General features: G+C 50.1%; 9 protein-coding genes across 9 annotated transcripts; 5 read left to right on the top strand and 4 right to left on the bottom strand.

Annotated features, from left to right (window-relative positions):
* Positions 1–6569: 6569 nt before the first annotated feature.
* On the top strand, positions 6570–8221 carry G6M90_00g062500 (uncharacterized protein; the record flags this gene model as incomplete). The annotated part of the gene is made up of 5 exons (XM_014687144.1): positions 6570–6651; positions 6710–6999; positions 7087–7697; positions 7762–7966; positions 8042–8221. 5 exons carry the CDS (start codon positions 6570–6572, stop codon positions 8219–8221), a joined length of 1368 nt encoding a protein of 455 aa, XP_014542630.1.
* Positions 8222–8601: 380 nt separating this feature from the next.
* On the bottom strand, positions 8602–11311 carry G6M90_00g062490 (uncharacterized protein; the record flags this gene model as incomplete). The annotated part of the gene is made up of 4 exons (XM_066130743.1): positions 8602–9985; positions 10041–10741; positions 10800–11034; positions 11088–11311. 4 exons carry the CDS (start codon positions 11309–11311, stop codon positions 8602–8604), a joined length of 2544 nt encoding a protein of 847 aa, XP_065986923.1.
* A 622-nt stretch (positions 11312–11933) lies between these two features.
* G6M90_00g062480 (uncharacterized protein) lies at positions 11934–12350 on the bottom strand (the record flags this gene model as incomplete). The annotated part of the gene is made up of 2 exons (XM_066130742.1): positions 11934–12245; positions 12324–12350. The coding sequence occupies 2 exons, from the start codon at positions 12348–12350 to the stop codon at positions 11934–11936; spliced, it is 339 nt and encodes a 112-aa protein (XP_065986764.1).
* Positions 12351–12578: 228 nt separating this feature from the next.
* G6M90_00g062470 (uncharacterized protein) lies at positions 12579–14342 on the top strand (the record flags this gene model as incomplete). Its single annotated transcript, XM_014687146.2, has 1 exon — positions 12579–14342. The coding sequence occupies one exon, from the start codon at positions 12579–12581 to the stop codon at positions 14340–14342; it is 1764 nt and encodes a 587-aa protein (XP_014542632.2).
* Positions 14343–14564: 222 nt separating this feature from the next.
* Positions 14565–14996, top strand: G6M90_00g062460 (uncharacterized protein; the record flags this gene model as incomplete). The annotated part of the gene is made up of 1 exon (XM_014687147.1): positions 14565–14996. One exon carries the CDS (start codon positions 14565–14567, stop codon positions 14994–14996), a length of 432 nt encoding a protein of 143 aa, XP_014542633.1.
* Positions 14997–17937: 2941 nt separating this feature from the next.
* On the top strand, positions 17938–18878 carry G6M90_00g062450 (uncharacterized protein; the record flags this gene model as incomplete). Its single annotated transcript, XM_014687148.1, has 3 exons — positions 17938–18096; positions 18160–18380; positions 18440–18878. 3 exons carry the CDS (start codon positions 17938–17940, stop codon positions 18876–18878), a joined length of 819 nt encoding a protein of 272 aa, XP_014542634.1.
* Positions 18879–19262: 384 nt separating this feature from the next.
* Positions 19263–20164, bottom strand: nop-16 (Nucleolar protein 16; the record flags this gene model as incomplete). Its single annotated transcript, XM_066130741.1, has 2 exons — positions 19263–19809; positions 19896–20164. The coding sequence occupies 2 exons, from the start codon at positions 20162–20164 to the stop codon at positions 19263–19265; spliced, it is 816 nt and encodes a 271-aa protein (XP_065986712.1).
* A 267-nt stretch (positions 20165–20431) lies between these two features.
* Positions 20432–21864, bottom strand: G6M90_00g062430 (uncharacterized protein; the record flags this gene model as incomplete). The annotated part of the gene is made up of 3 exons (XM_014687149.2): positions 20432–20784; positions 20843–21733; positions 21834–21864. The coding sequence occupies 3 exons, from the start codon at positions 21862–21864 to the stop codon at positions 20432–20434; spliced, it is 1275 nt and encodes a 424-aa protein (XP_014542635.2).
* Positions 21865–23031: 1167 nt separating this feature from the next.
* Positions 23032–23625, top strand: GPX2 (Glutathione peroxidase-like peroxiredoxin 2; the record flags this gene model as incomplete). Its single annotated transcript, XM_014687150.1, has 2 exons — positions 23032–23074; positions 23147–23625. 2 exons carry the CDS (start codon positions 23032–23034, stop codon positions 23623–23625), a joined length of 522 nt encoding a protein of 173 aa, XP_014542636.1.
* Positions 23626–24783: the final 1158 nt, after the last annotated feature.

The following is a 24783-nucleotide window of genomic DNA, read 5'->3' as shown; positions in this document are numbered from 1 at the left end:
TGCCTGAAAATCTTTTCTTATTAACAATATGGCTCGTCTGCAGGTGCAAAGAAAGGAGCCGCTGAGCCATGTGAAATCCAGGGTGAAATATGAGAGTTGAAAAGGAATATGACAGGATATGTCAGCGGCTTTCTGATGAAGGGAGTCTTGAAGACCTGAAGATTCTGCAGCTTGCTATCAGGTCCAATCGATCACAGGCAGCCTCATTTATTAGATTTGGGAGAACACTAGACATGGATGTTCCTCAAGCCGACGTCACATTTCCTGCCGTAGTTGCATCGCTGGTCACAACTATCTGGTGTTCGTGGGTGTGGCTTCCATGTTGCAACTATTGCCTGCTCAACTGTTGCGACGACCGACGGCTTCTGTCAGCAGCGACGTGCCGTCTCACCAACCCTCGAGCACGGGATCGCAGGACTCGCATAACTCGCAGGAGAACCTTCAGATCTCACTCCGAATGGGCTGGCTCTCCTCTTCGAATTGTAGTTCGGTATCACACGCTTCACCATTCCGCCGTTTGGGCCAAGGGAATTTTCTATGAACGTATCCCGCCAAATATGATATGGGTAAGCACTGGATTGTGTGGGTTTCCCAGGCCATACTTTCCCGACATGCCCCTGTCCAATCCACCATAGCCAGCAGCGCCTGGCTGTGTCAAGCTAGGGGTCGCTGCCTTTCATGCGTCTGGCGATGGGAGACGATGGGAGACGTTTTCCTCAAAAAAGTGTCGAGACTGAAAACCCGCAGAATCGAGTATTCCCCAGTTGTACACCCCGTTGCTGAGCTGCCAATGTTACCAACTCTGCTCCTCGGCAGCAAGAGCAAGCATGGCGCCGACGCGTCGCGACACCGGTCACATCACCACTGGCTCGAATTGTTCATGCATGTCTCTGTTGTATCACATTGAACTTGGTGACTTGTCTGCCAGGGATTTTCAAGTCACAACTTGCAATGAGAAGCAGAAGGATCTTTGAGCGGCCGCCTTTTTACTCTGAGCGAGTTCTACTGCGCTTCTTTTACTATTTGACTGCGGATTTCTACAACCATGGTGGCTGCGAGCCAGCGGTGAATATGGATGACCAGCCGTGTAAGATGAAGGTCTCTTTATGTCCCGGCATAATGGAGGGTCATGAAGTGCATAGGAAGTACCAAATAATCGTCAACATACAGCAGATAAACGGCATGCTCTCCGCCATGTCAAACACAGCTAAGCGCACATCAGGACCTTGTGAATACCAGGCCGAAAACTGTCTCAGACTTTTCAATATACCCACCCAACGGGCCGCCGGCCGCCCATCCCCGAGACCACTTCACAGGGCTAGAGAAAAAAAGATCTGTCAATCAATCGGAAGGCGAAAATTAGTTGAATAAAAAGGACAGGTACATTAATAAAAGGAGACAAAGCTTAAAAAGAGAAAAGTCCATGACGGAATGAAATCTCATGCTTCGCACATGGCCGTCCAGCACTGTTGTGAGAAAGCATAGAAGCATATTGTGGAGACAATGCAACAGGTATGTCCCCTAATAGAAGAGGCTAGGTCGATTCGTTAACATGTCCAGACTACACAAGAGCACTTATCCCGCTTTTGCGATCGCTATTCGGCATATACATCTTGTGTTGAATACTTTGTACAACATGCCCAACATAATAACCAGGTTCGAATGATCGCAGCTTTTGCCAATATTCGCCTGCCATCCCAAAACTGTCACTGTGAGCCCAGGCCATCAACTGTACACTCAGCTTCCAAGCACGCAAAATGTCCATCGCCTCTGGTTTCTGTTTCACCTATTCCATATATTCGTCGTCTGGTAGTCACAGGGCTAGCTTCTCCATCTGTTATGAGTTGCTTCTTCGGCGAACAGTGGAAATTAGGCGTTGGCCATATTGTACAAGCGGAGCATCAGAACTTCCTCCTAGCAGCAAAGAGTGAGAATTGGCTGGGTGTCAAATCTCACTACGATATCTGCGAAGAACAGACCGTCCCTTTTTTGGTATCACCACAATATATAACGGAAGAGGAAATCCAGTCGGCGGAAGCCAGTTGGAGCGAATGGCTTGCTATGCAGGATTGGTTGTTAGGGCCAAGAGGTTTGGACCTGTAAAGAAAGTACGCCATAGACGACCGTAGCTAAGCAAGCTGGTGGCCTTTTGAACTGGATAGGATAAGCAAACGGTCAACTGCCGGCGGGAGGGTGCCCACGAGAGGCGAGAAAATTGAGTCGCAGAGCCAGGCGCACATCGGGTCTCCATTTCGAAGCTATGTGGTGGTTAAGAGATATTGATTGTCTCTGTTCTGGCCTTGATGCAGTGCTGAGCTGTCGACACAACCATCAGTCCCTATGAATCGTTAGCGACATGCCGCACGACGGCACGCATCAAACAGGGTCGCACCGCATCACCTTTTTAACATGCCAAGCTGGCCCGACAGGACGTGCACTCTGCAAGTCAGATATGTGTTGCTCGGCGCGTTCGGGCGGTGTACCGGACTGGCGCGGTCGCGACGGTTGGAATATGTGTTCTATTGTGCGAGCGTAAATTGAGCGCTCGAGTGAAGCGTTTAGGACATAGGTTCGCATGACTAAATCAACGGATGTTTTGCCCTTGCTTTGCGGTTCCCCCACATCCAATATTTTTCTGATTATTGCAACGCCCTAATCCCATAGCTTCGCAGCGGGATGTGGCAAGCTGGGCTGAGGCGACAAGTCGGCAATGATGGCTTTCGTCTTCGGACAAAGGAGGCAGACCGAATCGGGAAACAGGGTTACTTCTGATTCTATACCAAAATACGTTCTTAGTCTTATCCTTGATCAGCACAAGCTTTTATGGTTCTGTATCTTTCCTCCCCTAGGAATCTCAGGCTGCATTGATGGACCCCGCTCTTCCGAGTTCCCTAAATCCACCGTTCCCATATGCCAGCATGCCCACGCATGCGGCAATGTTGCGGCGGCTCATATATATGCTGTTGAAGAGAAGACTCCACGAGACACAGAGTATATTCTCAATTCCGGTACGCGGCTGGAGTGGGATAGGGATATGAGGGCTGTTTCGAGGAAGTATTTGAAGGGTATGATCGAGGGGGAAATGTTCGCCTTCGAAGTGTTGACGTTGATCAAGGGGGCTGCTTATGGGGAAGCAACGGAGAACCGTGTTCAGCTGCAACTTCTGCCAGCTCACAAACGCCCAGCGAATCAGAACAGCACAGAACTTGAGGTATTGTTAACAATACCAGCTTGCGGAGAATATATAATCCTCACCAGCCTCTTCCGCTTTTCATTGCGTTCCTCCCTGTTTCATCTGACACAAACATCCATTTGGCAGGTACGCGACCAATCGCAGGATATCTCAGCCTCCTTCTTTCTTCTTTCTAACCAGCATCACCTGGCGCTTTTTGAGCTGCAACTATGGTTGTGGCCCGTCAACTTTCCCTCCCATGAGACTATCGCACAACAAGGTTTTAGGAACAAAGATCATAGCATCTGCAGCCCGTCCCTACACTGCTGTCCTGATGTCCTTTCTAACGCAGACTCCCCGAATTGTTTGCGATTGGATATGCCCGCTAGTCAGGTCGATGATATAGCCCCAAGAAGTCTCGCGTCGTGGGCTAGTTGGTGAATTCCGCATGCATTTTCTCAAGAGAGATTCTGCATGCGGGCTACCACAGCTAGCATCTTGGGCGCCCTGTGTGGCGTTACATACCCTTCTCAGTTCGTCCAATATAACCGACTTTACTGCGGCTTACGGCTTTGCACGATAGGTATTGAGTCCCTGGCAAGGCTGAGGAGAGTACCCACGAATAACTTCAGGTACGTACCTGTTCCACACATAATGGTCTCCCAACCACAAGCACAAACTTGTGGCTATGGGCCACCCAACTAGACGTACCATGCTGATCCCAAGCCGTGTTCCACCCTCTGCATTGCAATGGCGGGCGGCAGATCTTACCCGGCAAATTTATGGGGTCGCGACTTTCAACAGGTATATTGGCAAACAAATGTGTCCTCTGGCATCGACAAGAGCCAAAGGCATGTCCTCCGAGGTTTGCGTATACTAACCCTCGTTAGCATTCAAAATAGTGCTATATTACATGCCCTGCCGCTCATTATCTCCTCCACGAAGACCACGAAGACCGACACAAGAGGCACTGAGCAGGCAGCTACACAGCCCACCAACATGCGGAATGTTACAACACGCACCTGCGTTCCCGCTGTATCGCACATGAATAAGGGCGGCGCATAGCGAAAGATGGGGCAGAAATGTGAGCAGAAATGTGAAGATGCTACACGACGAAAAACAAATTGACATATTATTGGTGCGTTGACAGTGTAACGGTAGAGACAGTAAGTACTCCATACCAGAAAGAAATGGATCAGAAGTTGTCTGGGTACAGGGAACAAGCATTGGTAGAGGCAATTGCTCCATACTGCCAGGATCCAAAATGGATGCACTGTTCTGCTCTCTCATTCGTGGACGTCACAGGGGGGTAGAATCGTTAAATTGGTTAACTTTGTCCTGTCCCTATACTTTCTAGCCTGGAGATATATCGGATCGTATCATACGCTAATACTACTATCCAGATCTTTGAAAGCGGCGGTATTAGGCGATTCTTTCAATTACTGGTATTATTGTACAGCAAGCGGTCGTCAGGTTGCTGGCCATATCCAGGCTGCTTATCTTGCACACCGGCCGAGTGTTTGCCCATTTCGCCTAGTGCATTGGTTACCGCTAAATTCTGGAACCCCGGAAGCTGTTCCTAGTCGAGGCCGGCAAACAAGAGCGCCAAAAAGTGCGGTAGTACCCGTCGCTGACAAGGGTATGAGCAAGAAATATTCGGAACCGTCTGATCGGAGTATATGGCTCCAGAGCCGTCGAGGCTCCACTGTCGACACTTGGAACCGTGGCCCCTTGGGGCATCGTGCCTGGTAGTAACGTATGCACCGAAAGATACCTATCCGCAGCCTATCTGTGCATTCTCTAGCTACCGGGAACGCCAAGACCACACGTCAATGAGCGCCAGTCTACCGTCGGAGTCTCTCCAGCGTGGAGGGCCGTTTTCTGGTGACGTCTTTCTTAGGCGATTGGTCGGACCTCGACTACCAATGCCTTGCGAACATATCAAACTCAAACTCGTCGCCAGAGCTTCAGCACACTTGCAAGATCAAGCAATATCTTCAACTTGGGACTCTGCATCCGCCGTCGCAGCATCACTTCGGGACAGCAACAGGAGCAACTGCCTGCACAGAGGTCTGCGGTACTTCTTCCATTAGCCACCAGAGCATGCCATTTCTGCATCCTCCGCTAGTATGGCTATGACAAATCCAGACGTGGCAGACGACTCGGTCAGGAACATTCCTTGGTCAAATGATAATGCATTTGATCCATCATGGAAGCGGCATCCTTCCGCCTCAACCTTGCCACTTCCTTCGTCTCTAAAGCCTATCGAAACCGGACATATCCTTCCCACACCGCACCAGCCACCAGCGCCTGGAGCTTCAAGAGTAGAAGCTACATCATTATTTGCGCTTTCCGGTAAGAATCACCGTTTCGCTCGTTCTGTACGCAATGATATTCCTTGGAGGTCAAATATTGACACACTCCCGTCAAAATATGACTGCCCCGGGGACAGCATCCATGCTCCATTTATCCAGAGCAACTCGTCGGTCCCATGCTCTACCCATGAATCAAGTTTGTCCCTCTCGTGCATGAAATCTCAATTACCCCCCGATACGAGCTGTTATCCCTGTCCATACGTTTGGTATTTTGCGTTGTGCCGCGTTTTGACTGTGATTGGCGTCTTATACTACCCTATTTGAGGGACTGTTCACGTGTCCGTCTTGAGATGGTTTCTGTCCGACTTCTTATTACCAGCTGCTTATCACTCCCGCAAACATCAACCGATCAGATTGACACCAAAATGCTTGGCTGCCTACGTCACGTTCTGACCTTATAATTAGCGTTACCTACAACGTCACTACTTACCTATTCTCCTTTGTGCCCTTCCAACCTGTTTCACTCCCGCCATACGGCACAAGTTGAGGCAGACTTTGCACTACCAGTCCCTCGATATCCGGTGGTTCCTGATGGCCTATCAATATTAACGCCAGGAATCTTGGGCGATGGCCAACAAAGGCCTGGAACTAGAGGCGCCACCAGCCACGATGTTCTTCATAGCCCCTTCCGAGACTGTATAGGCACATTTGGTTTACATAAGTCACAGCATTTCAGTCGCCCGATCGATGGCAAAGTCAACGGTTATATTAAGTTTTCTTGGCCCAAGGAGACGCGTGAAACGCAATCCAGCGTCGCACGCACTCAGTTGATTTCCGACGATATCAGAGTCGTTGCAAATGGCGATTCCTTCGAATCGAGTGACAGGACTGACTCACAATCTTCAATGAACCTCATTGGTCCCTCCCCAGCACCGTCCAGAAGTGGTGCCGACTCGTCCGTGTTCACAATTGATATATCGAATTGTTTTTGGCAATCACCAACTTTCAATTCTTTGCATCATACGCCGGTTGGGCTTGCACCATCGCATATTGTCCCAAATGCATCTGCCGCAATTCCCCGCATGGGTACGCCGAAGAAGTTGCCTTCTCAATACGGTTACGATGCCAAGATGGACGAGACTGATAGACGGTTCTGGATGTTTTGTAAGTAAATGGACTGTACCGGCGGCGGTATAAACTTAAATGTCCTAACCATGATAAGATATTCGGAATTGGTGTCCCGGCCGTAGTGTATTGGAAGATACGAATCTGTGGCTAAAGGATTTCGCTCAAATGCACAAAAGCGCTGGTGTTCGATCAGCTATCCAGAGTCTAGCCGGCATTTACATTCATGATTACTTGCCCTTCGAGTCTATTCGCAAAAGAGTAAATCAACGGTTTGCTGACGCTGAGGAGCGATTTTCTCAGTTACTTGGCGATCCCGCGACCGCCGAAAATGAAGCACAAGTAAATGAACTTATTACCATTGCTGCCATCCTCTCTATGCAAGACGTAGGTTTCAACCATTCAGTTACGAATTTCTAGCCCATTGACCTAGGTCATTGTCTGTAGTGCTGTTGCGTTCTAACTTGGTGTTAGATTGTCCTGACAGAACGCCGCCTAAAAAATCTATCTTCTCCTCGTTGGCTTCAAGGTTTCAGCCAGGCAGAACAGTTTCTCCAAGTAACTGATCATGGCTCGCGATTTTGGAAGCCATCAAACGTACAACCGTCATCGTTGCGTATTTCACAATCCGTAATTGTTGGCCGTGCAATTATCTTGGCCCAACCTATGTCCCCATTACCTCCTCCGGACAAGTTTAATTGCCAAAAAGAGGCTTCCCGGTTCGGCTGGCTTCTCTATGGCACAGAGGAAAATATGTACCAAATTCATGGCGGCTGTGGGTTTTCTAGGAAGCTGCTGCATGTCCTGAGCCAGGTAACCTATTGCGCTGCACGGCTGGAACAAGAGGCTGAGAGTCCTGTCATACCAACAACGGCAATTTACCTGCACACAGAGCTGCTCGAGATGAGGCAATGGAGCACTGAATCGATGAGTTGGAATGATGCAAAGTCAGGTCCATCGGTGATTGAATTGGTTCACTGTTGGCCAGAGGGTTATAAGATCAAAACAAACGCAGATATGACGGATGTCACCGCAGAAGCTTGGCGCATTGCCGCCATGATTTACCTCCAATGCCGCGTGTTTCGGTAAGTACTAGGTATCGTGGCTGCCATTGGTAGGAGCGAAATGACTCACGGACCGAATTACTAGATTGCCTAGAAACCACCCTGACATCGTATCAAAACTAAATGATCTTGCAAAATGCATTGCCATCATGCCTACATCGGGAACACAATTTACAGCCCAGGCTCCACTCTTCCCTGTTTTTTTGCTGGGATTGCTGGCAACGGTGCCTGAACATAAAGTCGTTTCGAGCAACTGGTTTGATGAGGTTCTGCAAACGCCAGTTAGAAGTGTAAGTTTGGTACCACTCGACACACTTTGGTGACATAATAGCTTTGAAGGCTAACGAGGCTTTGGGACGGCCAAGAGTGTCCCACCCCTGCACAACGCACTCCTGCATACCTGGATCTGGATAGACAGAGATATTCCGGTATCATCACCACCTCACCTCGAAACATATCAACCAATCTCTCTTCGACGGCCGTGGTGGGAGGAATTAGTCACCCTGGTCCGACAGCAAGAACAAGAAGTGCTCTGCCTGACATAATAGTAGTTGTTGAGTTTAATAATAAGAGACGAACGCACTAGCAAACATGATCCATCACGGTCTGTCCTGGAAGCTACCTAAGTACCTTCTTCGTAACAGTTGACGTTCAGGTCAATGAAGCAGGGATGACAATGTTCTGGGCGCGGGAATGTGCAAGCCAACAATGATGGTCTCCATTTATAAGCGACTGTCGCCAATCGCTTTGAAGTCTTTCGATTTTTTCAAAGGATGAAACTATAAAGGCTCGCAATTATGTGCGAAATTGTGCGACTTTCACAGTCCATGCACGCCATACTTTATGAGCATTGTGCGATCTAACTTGGGAAGAGTTTTCAGATCTTTTTCTCTCTTTGTAAATGGCCACCTTAGTCAAGCTGTATTTACACTTGGCTAGTTCGAAGCTTAACGCCATGTACCTGTTGCACGTGGTACTTGAAAGCATCCAAACTGATCAGGAAGTCACCCAAATGCGTACATTGTGGGTGGCGGCAAACAAACCTTCCTCCATCGCGCTCATGCTTAAGATGCACATTCTCCACATGGTCCATCATGTGCGATACACGATTGAATGAGCGCATGCGCGTGTTGTATGGGAGCTGATTTTCTCCAACACAATATATGCATTGTGCTTTACCAAGAATGAGGGGCACCTCATCAACGTTGACTTTGGGACTAACAGGCTTGGTGTCGGGAGTGTTCCCACGAATGCCGCTTCCATACAGCCGGGGTGATGGGGATGGCGAGTGGGCGGGAGGACGGACCTCGCGGCGAGATGCGAGAAGTACCATAAGGTCAACTGCACGGATCTTGCGGTCTGTGGTACGTTTTGTATCCAAGTCTTGTCTGAAGTCACTTAGGATAGCTTGCAACTGTGTTCGCTCCTCTAGCTGATGCTGCACACTGGGCTCGAGCTTAGGTTCTCCGTCAAGTTCGGTGTCTATTGTCATCCCACTTAACTGCTTCTGTAACTCCTCGTTATGGATGCGACGACGGCATGCTTCTTGATACACTTTCGTCATATCTGCCCGGAAAGCTTTTTCAGCGTTTTTAAGATCTCTCCGCAGTTGTTGATACTCTTCTCTAACCACCTTCGGCGCAGACTTAATGAATCCATACTCTTGCCTCATACACAGCGCCCGTTGACGAATATGTTTGGCAAGGCTGACGACTTCGGGATCAGGAGGCAGCTTGTCCAGCTCGGCTTTGGGGATTTCTTTTGGAACTTCAGGGTTGCATCTAATGCTCATATGTGTGAAAGCGCGTGTAAGACCATCGGCGGATGGGTCTCTTTCGAGGAATGCATCCTGTGTATTGAATCCTATCCGACAGTTTTGGTATGCATTTTGCATGCATCCAGTGAGGGGATCGTGCCTCATGACCTGATCCACAATGGAGTCGGGGGCAACGCCAAGGAGGGCGTTTGCATGGCCTCGACGAAAACAGTAAGATGTCCATTTCTCCTCTGACCCGAGATCGGAGCCTATTCTGTCGAGGTAGAATGCATACGCGGAATATTTCATTGGTTCCGTTTCGGATTTGAGCCATCCAGTAGCAGTGCGGACTGACCTTCGAAAAACCGGCTTTTTCAAAACAGAAGGTTTCCAATGAACCTTGATCGCTTTTCTGCGGATGTGACTTGAGAAGAGTGGAGCGGCATGGTGAAATCCGCCTACTTCTATAGCATCATCGCTTATGGCACGAGCTAATAGATGACTTATAGGACAAAGAATTGGCAAGGGATTCTCGCGAAACAAGAAAATAGTACTGTAGAAGACGTTAGTATATCAGTAGGGGGCTCTTCGATTCGGGGTTGACAAACGGTTTTGGCTTTCTATCGGCGCCTTTGTGATATCGGAAAAACACTTCCATTGCTAAAACATCTCGGCCCCTCTGATTAGGATCCTGAACAATCCAAAGCACTATATCCTCGTAGCAAAGAGCTTTGTGCTTTCGGATCGATTCACTGACGACCTCGTCAGTCCCCACGCAAGGGCGTGAGAGAGAAGCTTGTGTTCCACCCATGTTGACGTTATTGCCAGAGATATTGGTGCCTTCATCGCTATCGTCCTCCGCATCGTCCCCGTCGGTATCGCTTGTGTCATTACTGTCAAGGGCGTCGACCTCAGAGAATGCTGCATCTCCTGGTTCTGAGTCAAACTCCTCCGACTCGTCCTTTTTGCGTGGCAGTATTTTTTGCCGCTCAGCAGACAACTTAATCATATGTGAGCGATCAACAGACAGTCCTGCTCCCGAATCCTCATCGTCTGAGTCGCCGAGCATTGGATCTTTTCCTCCCCTCGACTTAGTACCATCCACAAGCTCAGCGGGTCGACAGGCTGTGTAAGACTGGAAAAGCATAATGGCGGACAGGTCAAGACGATCGCCTTCGGTCGGGAAGACACTCCTATCACGACACCAGTGGTGCGTCAAGCCTAGGAGGAGGTCATCAACTCCCATGACCGGCTTAGACCCAGGTTGGTCGTCTAAATTAAATGTCACAGTTAAGTGCCCATTGATGTACTGTCAGAAGTCAGCCCAAGTGTGCCCTTGCCGCGATCACGAGGAGTTGCACACATGCCTTCCGAATCTCTTCGCAATCATTTGCATTGACAACCCTGCCCTCATTTGAGCGCCTATAAAGCATTTTCAAGTCCCGCCAATACTGATTGACTGTTTTCCTCTTGGATTGCTTCCTCCTGGGCTGAATATAAGTTTCACAAATCCATAATAGGAACGTCATTATCAGACCCTTATTACAGTATTGCCACTTAATGGCATTTTTCCAATTGCCGTGCTGCTTTTCTCGGCAGAACCTAGCAGCTTGTTAGTAAACTGCGCAATCGAACGAGCCATGATTTCGATTCACCTCATGAACTTCTTCTTGATATAGTAAATGTTGGCCTTCGTAGTCTCTGCATCTATCGGTGCGAGGAAAGTCTTTTTATTCAGCTGCCGCTGCAATCGATGGTAACCGTGTGCATTTAGTGTGTGCTTCTGAGTTTCTTTTCGAGCCAGAGTGGCTCTGTGGCGTCTCCTGGCGGCCACTTCAAGAGCCTGCAGAACATCACTATGCAGTTCCCTGCCCGTCATAGTATTAAAAAATAAACAGAGAGACAACAGAAAGATCCTCCTCGCACTCCAAAGATGGCAGATGGAAAGAATGAGTTGAGAACAAAGCGTGCACACGGTTCGTATTTATGGCCATTGGTCGTTGATGGAGCGACAAGAGAGGTACGAGAGACGCAGTGACCAGAAATAGGCCGCAGTAAGCGAGGGCGCAGTGACACGACCAGCAGGCGCCCCAGGCGGGTCTGCGTACGTGCCAGGGCCAAAAATGACACACTGCGCCTTGCTCCAGGCTCTTTGGGGTGTGTGCAGAAGGCATTGCCCCACCGGAGGTTGCCGCCTAAAGCAGCGTCAATTGTCGCCGAGTTTGGAGGTCGAAACCGTGACACTTGGCTTTATTGTATAATATTTTATTTCTCTAGAAAAGGTAAAACTACTTAAGTACTAATATAGTTTTTTTCGTAAATGCTCTGGGCACAGGAGACCTGCTGCCGACGGTACGCATGTTTAAGTGGGGTACAATCACGTGGTCACGCGCCACGGGCAAGAACGTGTCACAGGGTGGGCATGGTTACCTCACTGTTACAACCACCGCAATGTCTCCACTACAGGTGTTGTATTCTTAACAACTGACGCTGATGGTCCTCTACGGCCGGTGACGTCTTGAATTTGCAACCACGACAGTACGAATCCCTTCATAGCCAATAATTCTGCCATCAGCAGGACGATCTCGAGGAACTACGTCGGCCTCGCAGCCAGCTGAGTGAATAACGCGTCTAAGATTTAGTAGAAGATCTCTTAACGACCCGCTTGCCATTCTATTTCGTTCCATGTCCTCGTCCGTTCCCCTGAACTCGCCATTGGACTCGCGATTTCCCATAGCAGTCTTCTTCTGTTGCGTCTTGATGACCTCACGAGAACAATGACCGGTAACGCTCCCTTGGATTTCGAACGCCGTCTACGAGAGTTAGAAGAGAGAACGTTAAAAACCGAGAAGGGACAACAGCAAGCTGAGCAGCAAGTGAGACCTACCAACTTCGACGAGTTTGTTCTTCAATGCCATAATTTGTATCGAGAGCCGAAAGTGGCAGATCTTTCTCTGTCAACTACAGGGACGATTCCTCTTCCGAAACGCAAATATTGTCCTACGCAACTAGTTCCATGGCATGACGGTCCATCTTTATTACAAGCAGTTTACGACTCTGTTCGCCGCCACTTACGATCGGGAGACGATGCAGCTCAACGAGTATTCCCGCCCTTAATCGCCCTGAAAGAAATTCAACGACGCGCGATGTCCCAGCCAATAAGCAGTGAGCAAGGGTTGCTGTTCTATGACCGATTTACTAGAGAACATCATATACGTGACATCATTGCTCAGTTGCGCGAAATTCCTGCCGCGCGGGAAGAATTTAACTTAGGCGATGGAATAGAGTTCGAAAGCCATATAAACGCACTAGAACAGCCCGACACGATCGAGGAGCTTCCCAAACCACCCACAACCATCAACAAGCCTATAGCCGACGTTTTCTGTATTACAAGGGTAGATGGTAAAGCCCGCGATGTCACTCTAACCTGTGAGCAAAAGCCGCCACACAAGCTTCCTCTTGAGACCATCCGCGCCGGCCTTAGGCCCATGGATCTATGGGAAGAAATGGTTAATTCTAACAAGATTCCTGCGGATCCGACCGAGAAACTAAAATACAATGCTACACGGCTAGTATGCTCAGCCCTCGTCCAAACATACCATGTTATGATGCAAAATGGATTGCCATTCTCGTATCTTACCATCGGACCAGACGCGGATTTGTTACTATGGGTCCCGGAAGAGCATCCTCACATACTTCATTATTATCTAGTTGAACTAAGCGGTAAGAACATAAATCCTGATGACATGATCGAACAGCCGACAACCTCAGTCACTAGCGTATTATGTCTCTTGATCATGAGCCTTGAATCACGTCCAAGAAGCCAACAGTGGCGAAACGAAGCACGACGGCAGCTCAAAGTTTGGGTTACGAGTTTCGATTCTATTCGCTCAGCGAGTAAAACGCCAGGTGCATCACAAAACACTGAACCGTACAGCTCCGAGACGGAACACCCAAGCCCAGAACCGAGTTCAGAATACCTACCATCATCATCGCTATTGAACGCCTCAGCAGCAAATAAAGGCGTGGCTGCAAGGTCGGGGGGTTGCTGTGCACCCTCTGACAAAGAAGCCCAGGAACGCGATACGTCGCCGGACTCGTCGGCTTCTGATGCTGGCCAGGGTAGACTCGCCAGGAAGCGTGGCTTTAGTAACGTGAGCGCACCTTCCGAATCAACCCGTCAACGAGATCCTCCCGTCCCCGGAGGATACCAGCCGCCTCGCCACGATGCAAAGTTTTGCTCGCAGCTGTGTATTTCTGGTCTGCAAAACAACGCGCAGTTAGATAACGACTGCCCGAACGTGAATGTCCATAGACGCCAGTCGAAACAGTCTCGTCACCCTATCTCAGCTCATGAGCTGCTCCTAAAGCTAAAGGAGCAGTTGGATGAGAATATAGATGCAAACTGCACGCCTTTCGCAGACCGTGGTTCATATGCCGTGCCATTTAAGCTTACCCTAGCTGCTTACGGTTATACTATTGTTGGGAAAGGAACAACATCAACGCGCTGGGGCGAAGTATCCAAAGAAATCCAGGCATATAAAATCCTACAAAAGCTCCAGGGAGGTGCTGTCCCTGTTTTCCTCGGCAGCATTGACTTGGCAAAATGGTATTTTGTTATTGGCGCAGGAGAGGTCCGTCATATGCTCATCATGGCATGTGGCGGGGAAGAAATCTCACAGATCCAATATGATCAGCTAAATGATGAGATCCGAAGATCTGAGAGAGAGATCAAGAGCTGCGGTGTTATTCACGGAGATCTTAGGCGTGCAAATATGCTATGGAATGAGGAAACTAGACGTGTCGTAATCATCGATTTTCATCGTGCCAAGCTGGCAGCACGGGCACCGAAAAGAAAAAGGCATCGTCCGCCAGAAATATCCCATGCAATGCGGATTCGAGCTAAGTAAAAACTACCAAACGAGAAACCTTGCCAACCATTGGCCGGTGTCTTGCGGAAGAGCTGTGACGACTCGTAGGTATGGCTCAGATGAGGTATCTTAATGCGCAATATAGCTATAGAACTTGCATCCTCTACCGGCCATTGTGCTTGTTAGATTATACACTTGGTTGTTCCAGCGATTTAAATAGCCTTTCATCTGGGTCATTATCTCTCTCCGATTGTTTACACTATGTCGCTCCTCGTTTTGGGCGTCTTGATTCAGCGCCGAGTACGCTTATTTTGCTTCGCCCACTGCTGCGAAATGGCCGTCTGTGATGGATTCGACTTCTCGGCAATACGAGCATTGTCCCAGCGCCCCGACTTTAGCTTCCGAAGCAACCGCTTGTCCTCCCCCGTCCATCGACTCTTCCTGATCTTTGGCCTAGAGCGAGGGATATCAAACTCAAGCAGATCTCGCATCACGCCAGGTTTGGCACGCAGCCCCCTATCCGCTGCTGGCTCTTCGTCATCACTGTTGTCGCTATCGCTTGGGGTGCTATCACGCATCGAAATTGTCACTGCCAACTTTACTGTTGCCGGCACTCTCAGCCACGCTACGTTTAGCAGACGGGACATGGAGTGCATTGTCGTGCTGGGGGCCTCCTCTGGCGCGCTCTATTAACTTGAGTCTCCGCCTGGAATCCTGAATATACCTAACCGCCTCGATGACGTCTTCCCTGTTTAATGTTAATGTTGCACCTTGCTGCTCGTGTAGCTTGGCCGCACAAATACTAGCATGAGCTTTCTGAGGTATGTCTCATCGAACACGCATATAATACGTATGCCTGATCTTAAGACGGTTAGTACGCAAATTCACATATCCACACATACGTCTGTTCGTTGCATACCATATAACCAGACGATCGAATCCCCTCGACGCTACACGACTCGCCAAACATGGTTTACATGATGGAAATTTATGTCGACGGTGGCTGTAGAGGCAACGGGCAATGGGGGGCAGTAGGTGCTGCTGCCGCGGTTTTCAAGGAAAGAGGTGGAAGATTCACAGGTGGTTGGACAAGACAGCTACCTAGTTATCCTTCACCCAACAAACCAGCGGGCCGAAATCACAGCTATTATCCTGGTACTGGAGAGAGCTCTGGAAAAATGTAGAGACCTAGACTCAGATCCATATATAGACGTCACGATCTATTCGGATTCCAGGTATGCGATTAGCTGTATGACAACCTGGGTTTACAAGTGGGTGCGAAATGGATGGAGGAATGCTGCAGGAGACGAGGTTGCGAACAGAGACCTTATTGAACAGGCTTATGATCTTCACTGTGAATTGAAGGAGGAGGGAGACGTGGACTATATATGGATCCCACGAGACGAAAATGACGTTGCTGATGACATGTGCAATCGGGCTATGGACGAACAAGAGTGATAGTCCAGTCATCGAAATGGTCACGGTCTGTCTGGTCTTCTGGTCTTAGGGCCAGACTGTCCGACCAGCATTATACATGGCATGAACCCTTCTGGGGGAGATGAAGAAGGACTTGACAGTCAATGGAAGACCGGAAAGTGCTGATGTACCGCTAAAAGCAGCGCTCATTGGCTAGAGATGAATGCCTGCAATATCTAGGTCACGCAGCAATAATCCCTTCAACTTGCTATGACATCGTCCCTAACCCGTGTGCCCCCATCATTGACACCCCAACCAGCCCAACCATAGGAATTGTGATCGTAATTTCGTGGAGAGCAACTTTCCAATGCTCAATCGGCCGTCGGGTCTTGCTGCTTCTGGTACCGCTGCAATCCTGGGAAGATCTTCAGCAGAGATAGGGATAGCCCTGCCAAACACATGTCCGTACGAGGTCATGATGTTGACCAAGTACGGTTTTATTTCCCCTCAACACCTGGGGAATGCCGTCGTTTCACAGGCCATCTCGAAAGTTACCGAGTCTAGGATCCTCATCTAGTGAAGAAATGATGAGGCGGGTGTCCGTCAACCTGGCTACCGGCGTCTGGGAAGCTGACCTGCGTGCATAGCTCAACACCAGGGTTGCGGCAAGAACTACCCAGGTGCATACATATATGTAGTTACCAGGTTCCTGCAGGCCGCCAACGACAGGTCATGCAATGGTACGGAGTATTGTCATACGGAATTAGTATCAGGCTCAGGGTAATTCTGCGACATGTTCTCTGGACTCGGTGGTAAAGGCGCCAAGTGTCATAATTCATTCAACAGAGTCAAAGGACTATCAACCGGTATTTTTGCGAAGCAGGATAGGTACTTAAGTAAGCTGGTAATTGCCAGGAGAACTATGGATCCAAGCCACAAGTAGTGTTCATGACACTTGGCCTGTCTCGCCTGACCAAGTTGGTTCCGAGATGTCAGCTCTGTTTGCGACTGGCCAAATCACACCTGTGGACTTTAGGTTTCGATCGCACAATCCGGGCCTCCTGTCATATCCCCGGCATACCGTGGTTGTCATCATGAAGATGCGGCCCCCGCATTAAGAAACAAAACATCCCACCCCATTCGCCTCACTGCAGCCTCGCCATTAACAATGCAACACAAAAGTGTGAGACAGTCTGCCTTAGGGCCCGAGACTGGCGGCGCAGTTTGCCTATTGCGCATTGACGCTGTCAAGTCGTCAAAGCTGTCAACTCTCCGACACCACCAAGAAGACGTTTGTCAGACACAGCGAAGGCGGGCGAGGCGAGGTGGCAACCAAACAATGAGTAAGCTGTGGAGTGACGGCTGGATGGCTCGTTGCGGTTCCGTGCAGCCCTTTGCAGGTTGATGGGCCTCGCCGTTGCCACAGCGTCAGATCAGGCGCCAACCCCATTTGAATATTACTGGCTCTCGGTTGGTTCGTGCTATTAATGGCAACCCATGAGCAGGAATCAAGGACAATAGCTGTCAGTGTGGGAATCTAGTGGCTGCAGCTGACGCTCGGCGGCGCAAGCCAGACGGCCCAAGTCGCTGTACCGCACAGGTCTGATTGTTGACTGGCGAAATGAACGGAGCACAACATGGAAGAAACGTGACGGTTGGATCTGGACCCCAGCCCGAAGTACCAGGCAGGCGCTTCCCAATGCCTTCCTTCCTGTAGTTGTTGCACCATGCCGGTCTGCCTATGCAGCACCTTCTTTTCTTCGTTGGCTCCCTTTTTTCGACAATCTTCCTCAACACATCCTTTTCGCCTTTAATGGCGAGACCTGAGAATCATTGATTCCATGTGCATGACGCCAAGCCCCCTACACTGCCCTTTGATAGTTCTTGCAACCCTCGAACCCGCCCGCCCGCTCAGCCTCAGCCCAGACCTGGTTGCTCCGGCCTTTGCAGGTCCACTTCCCTCCACAGCAGCAGAATACTGGTTGACGTGGGCGACAAAGTGACGACGACTTTTTGTTACGACTCGACTGGCGCAGCTTGCCGCAGTTTTGCGAATTGCGAATCACGCTTCTTGCATTCGTTTGCTTTTTAACGTTGGACTCTTCACCCGTTTCATACGGTTACGCCGTCGCAGGCCCAACACGTCCAACCAGACAAACTATTGACGCCTTCCCCTAAGTAAACACCACAGCACCCGCAACCCATAAACCCAATCACCATGGGGCTCGAGTTCGACCCGGATCTGGTTCCTCGCGTCAAGCTAGGCTTGCACTGTGCTCAGATTCTCCTAGCACTTGTCGGATGGTGCATGGGGATCGCTGTTTTTACAGGAAAGGATGCCAAGGTTGTGGGCAACAATGGATGGACATTTGGAGTGGTATGGTGATGACGGACACTACCAAGCGTGGGCCACAAGAGACCATTGACTGACATTGCATAGTTCTTTCTGTCAATCCCCGCGTGGCTCTATCTTATCATGACGCCCCGATTCGCACGCACTCGAAAGTTCGCCGAGCCTCACGCCATGCTAGCGGTTGACGTCGTCTTCACAATCATTTGGCTGTCGGCTTTTGCTACACAGGCGGCATACAACTCGTCGGGCCTCTGCGGGCAAGTGTGCAATGTGAGCAAGGGTGTTGTTGCTCTGGGGGTATTCGTCTGGTAGGTTTTGTGTCCGCAGTGCACTCCATGGCACTCAGCTAATTCTCCTTCTTTAACAGCCTCCTGTTTGGTGCTACCACCTTCGTCAGCGGCTACACGCTCACGTACTGGAAATTCCACGGCAGCCTTCCTGGATATGATAACCGAAAGCTCCGTGGCGGCGATAGCAACATTGACCCAGACAAGGCTGCTTTTTCAATGGCGCCTCACGATGAGGAAGCCTACGAGCGAGTCAACATGGATGACCATGAGAATAATGGCTACTCCGAACCTGGACGCTACGGCCACGCAAATCCCTACAGCCAAGACATTGAAGATCCTGATCAATACGGTGCCCTCCCTCCTCGTAGACATGAGCTGTTCAACCAGGACACAGAGTATAGTTCTGGTGGTGCTAGCATGCCTCCTGCAGATCACACCTACGGCGGCTCGCAGGTTAGCTACAACGATGAGCCTGTAAAATTTCCTGCCGGTAATTACGACCGTGTGGACCGATAGTTTTGAAGATGAGCAGCGATAAAGCATCACAGAGATACATATAGACCTTTTGTTGTAGACTTTTGGCATTTTGCAGTACTTGATGAGCAGTAGGGCAATTGGTTTTGCAGGCAAGGGTTTGTGTGGAGGATCCTAAGATTTGGATACCTAATGAAATTGGCGTTCTGACGGAGCCATCGTGGTCTGTAGCTTGCAGCTGCTGGCAGCGATGAGATGATACCCTAGACGGGATGTATATAGGCTGGTTAACTAGGTAGATAACAAAGGAACTGTATTTGAATGAAATGTATTTTCCATAGCATGTCAAAATATATTATGAAGTTTATACTCCAAACGCCTTTATGCCGTACATCCATCATGCCCGAAACTCTCTCGGTAGCCGGTTCATTCGCTCCGCATCTTCTTGATCCTCCGCCCAATATCCCTAGCTGTCTGCTGCATCGGATTCAACTTGGTATCTCTCGCCATCGCCCCATAATCATCCCCATGCTTCTCTACCAGCTTCTCCAACCACTCCCTCTCCCCCTCACTTTGATATCTCGCCACCTTAGGTGCAGGGTTATGCGACTCCTCAATCAGACTCCTCACCACGTCTGTCGTGTCCTCCTCCTCGGCCTCCCTCTCCGCAATGCCACCCCATTCCTCCCCCGCGCCGTCCTCCTCCGAATCCGAGTCAAGATTGTTCAGCGGGTCATTCAAAGGATTCGGCCTCGTCGTTCCCAAAACTCGAATAATCTTGCCGTCCGCGTCCCGCTCCACTTTTGCCTCGGAGATGATGGCCTTGCCGACGGATGTTATTGCGAACGGGTCGTTTTTCGATATCCCCGTCGTAGTGGCGCCGAGTTTCTTCTCGACGCCGCCGGTGGGAGCTTTGAGCCGCGCGACGAGCCCGAGGCGGCGATAGTTTTGGGCGAGCGTTTCCTTCTTGTCCCTGATGGTGAGGGTTAGCAGCTTGAGCTGAAGCGATTGGGGAGACGGGCCGTGGATTGGGGGGGGGGGGGAGGGGAAAGACGGTACCAGTTTTTGGCAATGATGTTGTTGCCGCGGGGGTTGAGGATTTTCTTGGTCTTGTTTGATTGTTTGATGGGCTGGCGGTTCGACCGGCGCTTCTTTTTTTGGAGTTCGCGGCCCATGGTGGCGGTTCGGTTTGGGAGTATTTGGTTGGTGGTGGATAGGTTACGACGGGAGAGGTTTGGAAGTTTGCTGCCAAAATTTCTGAATGGTGCCCTATCGATAAGGCCGTGGGCGCAAAAGTGGAGATTTTGGCCGTGGCTTGCTTCGAGCATGGCGATTCCAGGGTTGGGGTTACATTAACATGGTATATGAGGGTTGTAGCAAAAAAGAAGGAAATGAAAGAGTGAACAGGAGAAAAAAGGGGTCAAAACTTTGACTTGGGATCATATGAGCACAACGGAGCGGTTTAGATATGCAGCACCCAGAATTGTTAGGGGAAAGTTGGATGCGTGTACGGAAAGCGTGGTACTGCCTCCATGTGGGTTCATTTAGACGGCGATCACGTATGCATATCTTCGATTTTCATTCAGCTTCGTCCACTACACCTTGAACTTTCTCGGGTCCAGCTTATCAATGTTCGCACTTTTAGCGACTCCGTCAAATAAATACTCGGACATCAATTTTCCTGTTGCAGGACCATTCTGAATCCCCCAGCATGTATGGCCCGCAGCCACCCACAATCCTGGTACCGTCGTCTGCCCTATGAGCGGACCACTCTCTTGCCCGAAGCGCATATGTCGCGGCAGATAACATGATTGCTTGGCTTTGATGGGTGCTGCAGCAAGAACTGGGCTGAATGTACTAATATACGAAGTAATATCGTCGCACCGGGCCTCGTCACATTCGACTTGGTCGACCGTGTCTGGCAGCGGGGTGGTTGTATCCCCTTCACCTATGCAACGAGTCAGTGTCATTTATTTCCGGAATACAGTGTTCCGTGGGGGGTTTACCGCAGGCGTACGCCTCGCCAAAGGGACGGGCATAGATTTCGGGATCGACGTGGCTCTTGTGCATCCTCTGTTGTCCCAGTTTCGCCCGGTGCTCTGGTACAAAGTCACTGGGCAGCTGGATATCGGTGAAGACGGCAAACGGTGATACCTCCGCATCATAAACGACACTATGTGCTCGCAAGCCTTCCACTTTCGCTCGCGGCAATAATCGTCCTGTCCATGGGCCGGCAGTAACCACAATATCAGTTGCATCTTTAATGTCCCTCATCTCCCCAGTGCTTCTATCCAGGTATTCGACCCTTTCCACGGCGGTTTTTGACGTTGCAACTTTGGTCACCTTGACATCCGTCCTAATTTCAACACCAGCCTGTTTTGCTAATTCGCCAATAGTGGTGGTAAAGTGAAATGGGTGAACTTGGGACGTTTCTGTGGTTCCGGGGCCGCCCATTTCAGCCCAGCTCGTCACCAAGTCTCGATCCACCCAATCTAGATCTTTGGGTAGTATCCCCTCTTCCAATAACTCTTGCGCCGCCTCGTCTTGCTTTGGTAGCTTTTCCCATGGCTTCTCCCCATCTGTGGAAAGCTGGGGCTGGTTGGGCTTGCTGAGCTTCTTCCTTGAGACGACCGCCTCAAAGCTCCCGCACTGTAGCTTTCGATAGCCCCATTTTTGCGCGCCGTTGTGCTCAGCAGCCAACTCTGCGTGTAGCTTATAGGAAAGAGGCACTATGCAGGCAGGATATGCCCACAGCGCCAGCAAACCACCAGCTTTGCCGGAAGCGCCGCATGCAAGCGACGGGCCAGCTTCGAGAAGAGTTACTGTATGTATAGCCGGGTTAAACTTTGGATGGCGAGTGAGGTAATAGGCTGTTGTGCAGCCAATTATGCCTCCACCTGGGGTGCTTGTCAGCGTTGTTCATTAACGAACGGGCGGCTGCGGCTGTGGCTTCCACTATGGTGGCAGTGATGGATTTGTGTCATGTGTATCACGTACCGATAATGACTATATTGCGCTTCCCGTCCATGGATGTAGTTCTAAAGCAGCGTCAGGTCAACTGTGATCTGGGACTCGGACACTGAGCAAGGACGTTAAGCGCTCGGCACGGGCAGACGTCTGGCAGGTGGTGGTGGATCGATTGGCGGAGCCTGGCGTGAACCAGACGGTTATCGAGCATCGACGATGCTGGGCCCTGTCTACCCCTTGACTGGTCGTGCTGCGTGCACAATGCACATGTGTTATGTCACTATGTGCCTATGACGCACGCGGGGGCGCGGGTTGCTGCCGAATGGCCTCTATTGTCTCTCTTTGAAGTGACTCGAGCAAGGCGGTTTGGAAGAGTTACTCTAGGTCAACTTGTGGTCAGAGAAACGTTGAGACGTTTAGCGTTGGCATGCATTACTCCATGCTCTTTAAGCCTCTCTGTAACGTGCATTACTTTACGTACGCATTACCACAAGTGCACAGGTTTATGTATATGGAGTCATGGCGCAATTCAAGTGCAAGCGCATCCAATCATCAGCCCACAACCCCTTATGCTAGTAGAGAAGAGCCCCGAGAATGTTATCCTTTGCTATGCGTCCCTCCACACAGTCTTGTCTCAACATTGAAGTCGGCTTGCGGAACAATCAGTCCCCGAGTCCCCAGAATCGAGCTTGCATCGCCCCGCCGCCGCCGATACTGAGGGGATAGAGATGGACATCAGGTACTCCGTACCTCGAGCTATGCAGACAATGAACGTCACGAGTATGGACTCTGGAGCCAACCTAGGCCCGCTCCATTTATCTCGGATATGGGAGCTGCCGAGGCTTTTGTTAGATGCTCATCAATCTCTCTCTCTCTCTCTCTCTCTCTCTCTCAAAAACCTGCCGATTTGTTACTTCAAGTACGGAGTGCAACATGGGATCATTTCCCCACCATCATCAATCCAGTCAACAAAAGTAGCCTGCCTTGTGCCTTCCCTCCTCTCTCTGGTTCGCCCTCGTCCCGTGAAATTTAGATGAATCGGCCCATTTGTCATCGCGCACCTCAACTCCACTCGATTGCTCGAACCACCATCGCAATCCAGCCTTGTTCGCCATTATCCATCATTGCTCCCAGCTATCCCGTCTGCAGCGTCTCTCGGCCTCTGGCACCACAGTCCGCTGCGCAGCCGTCTTTCGTAATTCACCAGACGCCCCGCGCATTCTCAACCATGGCTTCTGCAACTAGCTTCTACGACTTCAAGCCGCTCGACAGTTTGTCCATCTATCCCAGCCCAAGATGCTGCATCAACCTTGCCAATCGCTAACCATAGTTTCATTGTGTAGAGCGCGGCCAGGAGGTCCCTCTCGCTGACTACAAGGGCAAAGTCGTCCTCATCGTCAATACCGCCTCCAAGTGCGGCTTCACTCCTCAGTACGAAGGCCTCGAAAAGATTTACAAGTCCATCAAGGACAAGTACCCCGATGACTTCACCATCCTCGGCTTCCCCTGTAACCAGTTTGGCGGCCAGGAACCCGGCTCCAATGATGAGATTCAGAACTTCTGCCTCGTCAACTATGGCGTCAGCTTCCCCATCATGCAGAAGATTGATGTCAATGGTGAAAAGGCCAGCGACTTGTACGAATGGCTCAAGGCCGAGAAACCTGGCTTGATGGGCCTTAAGCGCATCAAGTGGAATTTCGAGAAGTTCCTAGTTGGTCGCGATGGCAAGGTCAAGGGTCGCTGGGCTAGCACTACCAAGCCCGAGTCGCTCGAGAAGCCCATTCTCGACGAGTTGGAGAAGTCGGCAGGACCAGCAAACTAATGTCTTGCGTATTTGCTGTATGGAAAGGTTGTTAATTAATATGGCATCAGAATTTGGACCCTTTTCACCTCCACCTCGAATCAGGCTCGCGGGGAGAACGTACCTGCCGCTTTCATCATGCCAAACACATTGTCAGATTTGCTAAAATTATCTTGATATACACTAGTGATGGACTCTTCATGGCGCTTTCCCCCAGCTGAAGCTGGCCGGACTACTGCCGTAGCCATATAATTTTCGCTCTCCAAGTTGAGCCCTAATGCTGCCGGCCGAAAACAACAGCTATGCCACCGGTTTTTTGGTATTTTTGGACTTTGCTGCAGTCTTATCCTGATCGATCGTAGGCCCTGATAAGCCGCAGCACTCACGGTGGAGACATTTTCGAAGGGTTGATTACAATGTTGAGGGTGAAGCCACGAAGCCACAGTGCAATGCAGGAGGTTGATGAAGAAGCCAGGTTTGAAGGATAGCTGAACTACGGAAGTGTTTTGCCAATGTGACCTCTATTAACTTAGAAATAAGGCTGTAACGTACGGTCCGGAATACATGTTGCTCAATAATAAATGGCTACTCCCCGTAAACCTATTGGCCGGGAACTTTTGCTTCCCACGAGCCAAAACCGCCCGTGGAGATGACATCGTGATGACGCAGAACGAGAGACAGAGTGTTGGAATCGGCATTGTTGCCACGCATCTCGTAGCGTAAAGCCACGTTCTTTACCTTTGCTCAGAGACTTTCAAATATCCGCCGAATCTCCGTCGTTTGTTGCGCAAGGGCTCTGTTGCCCGATTCATTAATCCTGATGCTAATCACGATCTTGGCCAGTCCAAGAATAAGCCCCATGAGAGAAGGGGGTCGGGGGAATCCATGGTCTGGGAATCCAGCCCCATTTGGGATGGCCAGGTCGATAATGATGTTTAAGCCTATGGGCCATTTCAGTTTTGGTACGCTCAACCAGACAAGCTAAGAACTGTTTAACATAACCCGGATATATATTGAACTAACGCAAGAAGTCCAGCCACAGATGTTCTTCCCAGTGTCCGCGACATATTTCTTGGACATGGATACCCATGCATAACTTTGTATAATCATAGTCAGCGTTGCAAAAATGAGTTGAATTGGTATCACGGTGGTGCTCAACAATGAGGCGAAAGGACGTGG

This window comes from Metarhizium brunneum, chromosome 3 (genome assembly GCF_013426205.1).
Source record: "Metarhizium brunneum chromosome 3, complete sequence".
Lineage (NCBI taxonomy): Eukaryota > Fungi > Ascomycota > Sordariomycetes > Hypocreales > Clavicipitaceae > Metarhizium > Metarhizium brunneum.
The sequence above is the reverse complement of the archived record's forward strand: the minus strand, read 5'-3'. Positions and strand labels throughout refer to the sequence as shown.